Source organism: Oxyura jamaicensis, assembly GCF_011077185.1.
Source record: "Oxyura jamaicensis isolate SHBP4307 breed ruddy duck chromosome Z unlocalized genomic scaffold, BPBGC_Ojam_1.0 oxyZ_random_OJ45604, whole genome shotgun sequence".
NCBI classification, from domain to species: Eukaryota; Metazoa; Chordata; class Aves; order Anseriformes; family Anatidae; genus Oxyura; species Oxyura jamaicensis.
In genome coordinates this window covers 1-10,131 of record NW_023305228.1, presented here as the reverse complement: position 1 = coordinate 10,131, position 10,131 = coordinate 1, and the positions used below count along the sequence as shown (strand labels likewise).

Below are 10,131 nucleotides of genomic sequence, written 5' to 3'. Positions count from 1 at the left end.
CCTCTCCTCTCCGTGTGTCCAAGGGTCTCTCTTGCTGTTTTGCAGGCGAAAGCACAATGGTTCAAAAGCGTCTGAAAGCAACAGCACTATCCCCCTGAGAAAATGTCGAGGAGGTGCAGTATGAGCAGAGGCCCCATCTGCACGGGCTGCCTGTTAAAAGTGCAGGCTGGGTGCTTCCAGGCACAGTAAGGTCCTTACTGGGCCAAGGGAGGTCAGAATTGGCTGGTATGGGGAAAGGAACACACCCCCAAAGAGGGGGACCTAGACGGGGAGGGACAATCTGGGTTTTGGTGGGGTCCTGCTTGAGCTGTCAGGTCACCTCCTCCCATGGTGGTCCCCGTAGGTGTGAACAAGCTGAACACACAGATCCCAGTGGAGGAACTGCTGGAGGCTCTGAAGAAGCTTAAGAGGGCAGAAATAGAGGCAGAGCAAACAGAGGATGAATCAGCCAGCAGTCACGGTGCCGGGCGGATGGCAGAGTATCAGGTCTGGTTTATCTTTGCTTTCCCACCTGGCTGCACTGCCTGTGCCGTCCTGCCCCCCCGTGGGGCATGCGATGCAGGCAGCCTCAGCCAGCCCCAGAACTCGGGCTAATCCGGAGCTCGTCTTCCTTTTTCTTCTGCAGCAACTGACCTCAACGCTGTTGCATCCCTGTGATGCTGGGAAGGAGCCGTGTAACCAGGGCAAGAACCGCTACAAGTGCATCATTCCCTGTAAGCAGGGCTCTCTGGGGGCTGCCACGGGCATTTGGAGGTCGCTGGGCAGTGCAGGGTGCTGGGCGGGTGTAGGTGCCCCTCCAGTTGTCTTCCCCAAAAGCACGTTGCCTGTGGCACATCATCTTTTGTTTCATTCGTTGTTCTTTCCTCCTGAACATGTCCTGAGGTCTGGAAAGCTGCTGAGAAGGCAGCGGGCAGCCCTGCGTTTTCCTGAATTACACCTTCTTCCTGAAACAGTCATTTCACTGCTGCTCCCACCTCCCTTCTATTCCAGATGACCACTGCCGTGTGGTGCTGCAGCCCTCTGCAGACACGGGGAATGACTACATCAACGCCAGCTACGTGGATGTAGGTAGCAAGGAATCGCTGCCCTGGGCAGGGTAGGAGAGGTGCCAGCTTTCTGGAGGGCAGCCCTGCTTACACGGGTGGCCCCACAGACTGGCACTTGCTGTCCTCACATGCTGGCAGATCTTGGGATGTTGCTCTCCCTGGTCCCCTCTGAGCTGCCTGCAGCACTCTGGGTTTGTGCACTATCCTCATCCCTAATAAAAAGGGATCTGCTCACAGCAGGAAGGGCACAGGGATGGAGAGGCAGCCCCTGGGCACTTGCTCTCCATGCTGACCAGAACTGGTGCCGTGGGACATACTGTGCTGGGGGCTCTGGTACCCGTGGGCCTTGTATTTCTTGTATTTCTTGTTAAATGTTTAACCTGGGTGATTGGAGCTGCTTGAACCTCTCTCTCACAGAGCTACCGGAGTCCGCGCTTCTTCATTGCAGCTCAAGGTGGGTGCTTCCAGCCCTGGAAACTGCCCAGAGCTGGCACAGGGCCCTGCTCATGCCCAGGAGATGCCAGGCCCTGCTCTGAGCCCCTTGGGGTGTGATGAGCTGGAACAGCAGCCCAGGAGCTGCTAAAGGCTCCATCCAGGGCCCTGTATCTCTTGTGCTTCTGTTGTCCATGGTGGTCACAGCTGCTGCAGGGTATGGGTGGTCTTAGTCTGGCCACGGGAGGAGGCTGTGAGCCAGCTCCTGCACTGCCCAAGCTAAGGACATGGTCCCCACAAGCCTGGTTTGTTCCCCTTTGGAGAGTGGTGTGGCAGGCACAAACCTGCAAATGCCTGACAGTGCTGTGCTCAGCGTCAGGCTCCTCCAATGGCACAGAGCTGCAATGGGTTGGTCTGCTCCATGCAGCATGCAGTGAGGGGGTCTCAGGCTCCTTGCAAAGCTGCTGAAATGCTCTTCAGGAAATAGGACCCTAAATGTGGGAGGAACAGCTCTTGGTCATCTTGGGGATCTGAGTGGGGAATCTCCTGCAGCAGCTGTGAATCCCTGGCATACCGCGGGCTTGCTTGCCCTCCCTCTTCCCTGTCCCCCTTTCTAACAGAAGTGCTGAAGCTGGGGTGCCCAGTACCCTGCCCAGGCTCTGCAGAGTCACTCCTGGGCAGAGGGAAACATGAGGCTACCGCTAATTCAGGAGAAGTCTGTGGGCCATCTCCACAGCTTGGGCTCTGACACCAGGCTCTCCTCTTCCTCCTCTAGGTCCCTTGCCTGGGACGGTGGTGGATTTCTGGCAGATGGTCTGGCAGGAGAAGACCTCGGTCATTGTGATGCTGACGGGCTTAGTGGAGCAGAACAAGGTACAGGAGCCATCTCCCCCTCTGCTCAGCTCAGGTCTCCCCAGTGCCCAGGTTTCCTTGCCTGCTTTGCTTTGCTCTCAGTTCAGCCCTTGATGAGGGCAGGGAGCAGCTCCTCACCAGTGCTGGCTTGTAATGCTCCCATAATGAGCTTTCTGGTGCTCAGCAGTCTCGCTGCTGTTGACAGACCAAGTGCGAGCAGTACTGGCCAGAACAGGAGCAAGTCTACGGGGACTTCACCGTGACGCTCAACAACACGAGGACCACCATGGGCCTTGTCACACGCATCTTCTGCCTGCAGAAGGTAAGACTGGCATGTAGCCGTGATGGAGATGCAGGGTGATTCTGGGGTTCAGCAGCTGGTGGTCAGCCCTGCCTGGTCTCCAGCAGTAGCAGGTCAGCTTTGCTGTCACTGGACACTGTCCCAGGGCATCAGCCCCAGGCTTTTTGGGATGATGAGACAGGTACCTGTCACCCAGGGCAGTCTGCAGACCATCCTCATTGAAGCACCATGGTGCCTTGCAGCTCCTAAACCTGAACAGAGAGATTATGGTTTAAGATAGCTCACATGAGAACATTTCTCAAGAAAGGTATTTCTGCTGAAGTTGTACCTCAGATAATAAATAGGAACAAAAGAAGATGCAAGGAGGCGAAAACATGCAAAATGGAGATGTTGCAGCTGGTCATGTTCTTGTCTTGCCTAGAACAAAGTCCAGCTGAAAGCTAAAGCTCCAAGAGCACCCGATGAGGGACATAGCAGTTTATTAGCTCTGGCCAAGTGAATGTGATGCTCAGGAAAAAATAAATAAATCAGGATGGGCTGGTACAAATGTGACTATATTCATATCAGTGCAGTATCAGCCTTAGGAAGTGTCTGTTCTGGGGAAGCAGGGGCTTTTCAATGACTATGGAAAGACTACACATTGTATTTTTTTTTCTCTGGGACACACAGTGCATTTACTTCTCTGAGTTCACTGCTCTCAGCAGGGGGAAGCAGAGAATAAAGCAAATCTTGTGGCTTGGTGAATTTGATCAAAGTCCTCATCACACCCTTTGCTCTGGTGAAGCAGTCACTGGAGAGGGGTGTTGGGGGGAGGCTGGATGCTGGTGTATCCCTGCCGTGCGTTCTCTGTGTTTGTTGGCATGCAATTGCTTCGCACAGCTTTCCAGGCTGGCTCCTGCCCCCAGCCATGTCTCCCTCTTTTCAGGCAGGCTGTCCTCTCCCACGAGCGGTGGAACAATTTCACTACCAGCAGTGGCCAGACCACGGGGTGCCCAGAAACCCTGCCCAGCTCCTGTACCTAGTGGAAAGAGTGAACAACAGGGAGTCAGAAGCCCCTGCTGGCCCTGTGCTGGTGCACTGCAGGTACCAGGATGGGAATGCTCGGGTGCTGGAGCAAAGCCAGACAGGGCAGCACCAACCTCTCTTTTTCTGTGTCCCCAGTGCAGGAATCGGGCGGACAGGTACCTTCATCGCCGTGGACTTCCTCCTGAAGATGGCGAAGGCTGAGAGGAAGGTGGACGTGTTTCACTGTGTGCAGAAGCTGCGGGAGCAGCGGGTCAGCATGGTGCAGACCAAGGTGAGGAGAGTCACCTGCTCCCTGCATGCTGCCAGGCTGCAGATTTGCTTCCCACCCTTCCCAGGGATGCAGTGAGCCAAGCCACACCGGCCACACTCTGCATGGTTCAGCCACAGGCACTGGAGCTGCCAGGTGATGAACAGTGTGGGTTCTTGTATTCAGCTCGGTGTCCAAACCTCAGCAGGAGCCACATTCCTCTGAGACCCTCTGAAGTGGCAGCAGCAGCAGCATTCACATGCACCAGTATTCTGGCACGGAAGGGCTGTCTTATAGGCAAGGAGCATGTGTGTGTGGCTTTCAGGATGTGTCCTTCAGGCTTTTGGGGTGTTTGCCTGGCATCTTCTGGGCAGCAGTGTACTGGGCAAGGGACTATGTCCTCACGATCTGTTCAGTGCTGTGACCTTGTGGAGGAACCTGTAGGTCAGGCAGGACCATCCAGCTACTTGCAGAATGGTCCAATGGTTTTCTGAGCTTCCTTCCCCCGAGCAGGAGTCTGGTCTGAGAGGGAGCATTAAACCACAGGAAGATGCTCCTGTCTGGGTTTTTGCATATGTTGCTCCTTAGAGCTTAGCTAGAGCTTAGAGCATAGTTGCTCCTTAGAGCAGGGCTGCCAGCACTGAGAGGTGTCCAGCAGGGAGATGAAGGATGGAGCTGGCACATTCCAGGTACAGGTCGATGTCAGTGCAGAGCCAGTGGTCTGGAGTCCTAGGGCTGTCTGTGGAGCTGCTCCAGACAGTGCACTGACCCATGTCCCCATGCAGGAGCAGTATGCCTTCCTGTACGAGGTGCTGCTGGAAGGCCTGCTCTGCGGCAGCACTGGGGTCCCAGTGGAGAGCGTCGCCAGCCACATCCGCTGCCTCCAAGGGGCTGAGACCCAGAGCCAGAGCAACGTACTTGAGAAGGAGTTCAAGGTACCGCCAGGACCTGGTGCATTGGGTCTGTGGCCTCCTGCCACAGCCCTCCCCCAAGCTGTGGTCTGGAGACGTTGGTAGGACTTCTCTGGGGTGGCTGACGATGGAAAGGGAACTGACAGGCAGGACTCACTAAGCTGAATCATCCCTTACAGGCAGTGCAGAACTTTTCTGAGTTGTTCCAGCTCCTTCCATGCAACGAAGCAGAGAAACCCAGCAACCAGCCCAAGAACCGCAAACCAGGGATCCTGCCAGGTACTGCAGGGCTGGGCAGCCCCTTCCTCCAAGACCCAGCTCCTGAGAGCAGCAAAGGGGACGATGCTGCTTCCCTCCCCAGCACCATGCTAGCACCAGGGGATGGAGCATTCTGCACAGGGGCCAAGCGTTCACTTTTTGGTTGGCGATACTTAGCACTATAGAATCATCTAGGCTGGAAAATACCTTCAAGGTCCTCAAGTCCAACCATCACCGTGACCTACTGAGTTGGGAGGGTGGATTTACTGCTGCTTCAGGACTTTCCCCACCCAGATACCCCTCTGTGTGGGCAGAGGATGGCTCACCCCTTCTCTCTCTGCCCCTTCCCTCCGCAGCGGATTCCTGCCGGCCCATCCTGATGTCCTCACTGAATGCTGATGGCTCGCCGGGCTACATCAACGCAGTGTTTGCCAACGTAAGGCCCCAGCTGCAGCAGGGCTTGGAGCTGCTGGGGGCAGCAGAGGCTCCACGGGCACCACTGCTTGAGGCAGGGCTGGACTGTGCCACCCGACCTTGAGGGGTCCCAGCCCTGGGGCTTCTTCACTGTGGCTGTCTCACAGTGGCTGGAGCCTGGCTGCCAGGAGATGGCCCCCATGATCAGCCTAAGCCCTGCCAGCACACACAGCTCAGTCACTGCCTTTCGCCTGCTGGGTGCTCTGCGTCTCCTCAGGCTCTGCCCCTGGGTCTGCAGAGCCTCCCAGCCCAGCCCTCAGCATCGTGGGGACTGCCCGATGTGGTTATTGCATGCACTGCTGTATCTGTGGATTGTTTGACCTCTAAATTCACACACACCCCCAACTGGTGTGTTTTGCAGACGTACACCAAGGAGGACAGACTGATCATCACCCAGCTGCCCTTCTCCAGCACGCTGGTGGATTTCTGGGCTCTGGTCTGGGATTACACCTGCACAGCGGTGGTTGTGCTGAACCAGCTCCAGGAGCTGGACAAGGTCAGCTGCCCTCCCCTCTCCCAGCAGCATGCTTTCTGCCTTCACCCCCTTGCAGCTCTCCCTGCCGGGGTCCTGCTTGCCATGGGGACCAGCTGCAAGCCTGTGGGCTCCACGTGGCTGCGCCCTGAGAACGGCCTCAGCCCTGTGGTATAACAGTGGTGGGGCGTCCCCATGGGCACAGGAAGAAGTAACAGGGGCAGCCCTTTGGTTTTGCTTCCCCTGCTGAGGTATCGTCTCTGCAGGGAGGTTATTCTTCTGGCTGCAGCCCCACAGATTCGTCCCAAGCACAAAGCAGGCAGAGCACCCACGTGTAGGCAAGGGGCTGGCCCAAGTGCACCCACATGAGCTGCTGAACTCTCTGTGTGGGTCGGGGCTTTGTGTGACCAAGCATGTGTCTCCCTCAAGACATACGTGGAGGTCTGGCCCACCCAGGGCGAAGCCATCTATGGCTGTTTCCACGTCCAGCTGCTGTCAGAGGAGTCTGGAGCTGGTTTCACAGTCTGGACACTCGCCCTCACCAACAGGCAGCAGGTAGGCTCTTTGTGCAGGCTGAACCAGACCCACACTGACCTGCCTCTCCTCCATGAAGCCAGTGGGCTTCTTCTCTGCCTGACCCACTGTCCTTTTTCCCTACTAGCCCAAGAAGGCTGCAGTGGAAGTCCGGTGCTGGCAACTGGAGGACTGGCCCATGAAGCAGCATCTTCCCCCGCACCCTGCCACCATCATCAGCCTGCTGGGGAAGGTGGAGACGCACCAGCGGCAGAGCCAGGATGGACACATCCTCGTCACTTGCTGGTGAGCAATGTCTTTTGGAGGAGCAGCCATGGCACAGAGTGCAGGCTGTATCCTTCAAAGCAGGTCACAGCTCCTATCTCAGCTCGGGTGAAAGGTGGACATGAGTTCAGCTGTGTTCAGGAAGGAAGGCATCCCCATGGAGGCCTGCTTGGTGCAGGACCATCCCAAGAGCCTCAGGCCTGCATGGCTAGTGTGGGACACCAGGAAACCTAGGGTAAGTGACTTCCCTTGCTCTCCCCTGCAGGGACGGTGCCAGCCGGAGCGGGATCTTCTGTGCTGCCAGTTTCCTGTGTGAGCAGATCCAAAGCGAGGGGATGGTTGATGTGTCCCAGGCTGTGAGGATGCTGAAGAGGCACCGGAGACAGCTCATTAAAGACGTGGTAGGTGCTGGCTAAACTTGGACGGGGATGGCAACACCAGAGCAAGAACTGGTCTGTACCTGGGTGCCTGTCCTGCACTCACCTCACCACCAGGTGTAGGTCCTCAAGGCCATCATGGTGTACAAACCCTGGATGGGGGTGAGCAGCAGACACCTGGTGGTGTTGGCTCTCCTAAGACCAGCTGGCTACAGCACTGGGGGTAGCCCAGCCCTCAGCCACAGAAGCCTACATTTGTGATTCCTCCCTGGGGGAAGGTGCGCTGTGACTGGGAGGAGGAGAGGGGGCTGTGCCTGTGACTGGCTTGCCTGGGGGGCTGTTGGCAACCAGGTTGGCCTTCCATGACAGGCATTTGGGCACCACATACTCACATGCATCCTTCCATCCACAGGAGCAGTACAAGCTCTGCTATGAACTGGCTCTCAGTTACCTGAACTCATTTGAAACCTACGGCAATTTCAAGTAGAGTGATGATCACAGCCCATCTCTGGCCAGGACTTCAGCTTTCTTGAGGAAACAGTGGAAACTGGAGGAGACAAGGAGGGTGTTCACAGCCCCAGGATGCTTTACTCTTCTGAGGAGCCATCTCACGTGTTCTCTGCAGCAGCACAGCACAGGCTGGACCATCTCCAAATTGTGGTCAGACTTTGAAGCAGGAACCAGAGTTTGGGCAGGGATTTACGTAGCACCACAGCCCATGTATGCAGATCAGAGGAGAGGCACCACTACTTGACATGTCCATGCTAGGGATGAAGAGAACCAGCTGCCCTATCCAGGGTCCCCTGTCCCTTCAGGGTAGCTCCACCAACAGTCAGGGGAGCCCCAAACCACTGTGAGATCCACAGGTCTGAGGATCACAGGCTATTTGTCCTGCTTTGGGAAGAAGCATGAAGCCCGAGGCTGTGAAGAGCCAGGGGAGGGACAACCCACCACCCCAGAAGGCTGTCCTGGTCCTTTCCACCCCCACAGTCCCCTTCTGAAGCTCCATCTCCCTGACGTTGATCCAGGTGCCACAGCCCTACCAGCTCCAGAGAGGCTCCCTCACCAGCCTGTCTGGCTCCACCATGGCAGTCCCAGATTGCAGCACCAACCCAGATCCCTGGACATTGTTCCTGCAGGTTGCTGCCCAGGAGAGGCTGCTGCACAACAGAGACTGCCTCTCCCTTTGTGGCTCAAGAGCCAAGATTGACTCCATACTCTATTCCGTGTCTCACCAATAAAGGTTCTGTGCTGGCCACGGTGGTGATGAGCTCTGATCTTCACTTTTCTTCCAGGTTTAAGCTGACATGGAGGCTGCAAAGGAGCTAAGAGCACGTGGGTCCCCCAGCTCTGGCCAAGGCATAGGCACAGGACCGTGCCTGTGTGGTAGGGGGCATCTCAGCAAGGCACAGTAAGTTCAGCACCCTACAGGGAGCGTGACCCTGTAAGGGCAAGGAGACAACCAGGCAGGAGCTGTAGTGGGGCAGGCAGTCCCCTCCAAACCACATTTATTGGTTGTCTGGACAGAGCAGGCAGAGTGGCCAGGGCAGTGCAGTCACACCAAGCTCGAGCAGAGCCCTGGGTTTGGCTGGATTTCAGCATACAGAGGCGGAGAGGAGTGGGGAACCCAGCACATGGCAGGAGCACAGACTGCCCCTCAGCCTGAGCTTCTCTCTGAGTCAAAAGATGTGTCCTGTTCCTGCTTCCAGGAAATCAAATCAAAGTCTAGAAAAAGGAACTACAGAAAGCCTCATTAAAGACTGCCAGGCCTTTCAACAGTAAGCAAAATCTGGGGAGGGGAGGGGGTCAGGGAAGGAGAAGCTGGTGACCCTCTTTGGCTTCCTGCTTTCCTCCCGATCTGCTGAACTAGTTGGAAAACCCAGTGCTGGTGGTGGCCACAGGAGAGCCGGGTGCCCAGCAGCTGTCAGCACTGATCCAGGGACGACCACCCCATCTTCTCTGCACCACTGCTGTGACCATCGCCAAGTACTCTGGGACAGGCAGAGGCTGGGACAACGGCTCTCCAGCCTGGATGCCGTGGGGCTGGGGCAAATGGGGGTAGCTGTCAGAGAACGGAATGAGCAGATGTTCCTCCTGAGGGTCAGCCCCTCCAGGAGAGTTCTGCTCTGGGACAAGGTGATGACGCCCAGGGAAAGGCATTTTTCTACCTTTTTAATTGTTCTCCTTAGCTTTGATGGGTACAGCCTTCCTTCTCCTGCAAAGACAAAGGGCAGTCCTTAGTGACAGGCTGGTGTCACCCAGGGTTCTACTAAACTGAAGTCCTCAACCTACTCACCTGGATAGCACGAACCACAAAATGCCAGCAAACAGGAGAAGCAGCAGTAACAGCACAACCACCCCGATCAAAACCCCGGTCCATGAGCCAGGGGGCGGCCCTGCAACTAACACACAGCCAGCAGTGGGTGCCACAGCCTGGGCCATGCGTCTGCAATGGCCCCAGCCATGGCAAGGAACCTGTACAGTTATACAGAGGTGCCCCCACAGGGAGCTCCTGCAGTCGCCAGCTCCTGTCCACAGCAAGCTGCCAGGCTGGGAAAAGGGAGGACGTGGGAGGGAGCCTCGGGCACAGGGTGCGGGGTGAGCCAGCCCCTCAGCAGAGGAGCCCACTTACCCACAGAGAAGCTGTAGCACACGCAGGTGAACGTCTCCTCCTGTTGGGAGAAACAGAGGCAGAGTTCAGAGCAGAGGGCGGCCACCCAGGGCCACCAGACACCCCGGCCATGACCGAGGACGTGGGGGATGCTCCCCTGCCCCGTCCCTGGCCGGCAGCGTCCCCGGGGAGCTGCAGCCTCCCACCACGGGTACCTGCTGGGAGCGCCGCACGAGGCGGAGCAGGGCGGTGTAGTTCCAGCCCGGGCGCAGGGGAGCGTTGTGGAAGCCGTGCCCGCGGGTCCCGTCGCCCAGCACGAAGGCCGT

General features: G+C 57.1%; 1 protein-coding gene across 1 annotated transcript; it reads left to right on the top strand.

Annotated features, from left to right (window-relative positions):
• The first annotated feature begins 16 nt into the window (after positions 1–16).
• Positions 17–8,464, top strand: LOC118158665 (receptor-type tyrosine-protein phosphatase mu-like). Its single transcript, XM_035313342.1, has 17 exons — positions 17–113; positions 344–486; positions 626–713; positions 991–1,064; positions 1,464–1,500; positions 2,254–2,351; positions 2,536–2,652; positions 3,557–3,714; positions 3,793–3,928; positions 4,690–4,839; positions 4,995–5,094; positions 5,430–5,509; positions 5,909–6,043; positions 6,449–6,574; positions 6,681–6,838; positions 7,083–7,218; positions 7,607–8,464. Exons 2-17 carry the CDS (start codon positions 472–474, stop codon positions 7,679–7,681), a joined length of 1,683 nt encoding a protein of 560 aa, XP_035169233.1. The 5' UTR covers positions 17–113; positions 344–471; the 3' UTR covers positions 7,682–8,464.
• Positions 8,465–10,131: the final 1,667 nt, after the last annotated feature.

Bases quoted from the DNA above. Each gene is read 5' to 3' on its own strand.
- LOC118158665 (XM_035313342.1), top strand. The intron at 5,095-5,429 runs GTACTGCAGGGC...TTCCCTCCGCAG, and splicing joins CAAACCAGGGATCCTGCCAG to CGGATTCCTGCCGGCCCATC. The intron at 6,575-6,680 runs GTAGGCTCTTTG...TTTCCCTACTAG, and splicing joins CCCTCACCAACAGGCAGCAG to CCCAAGAAGGCTGCAGTGGA.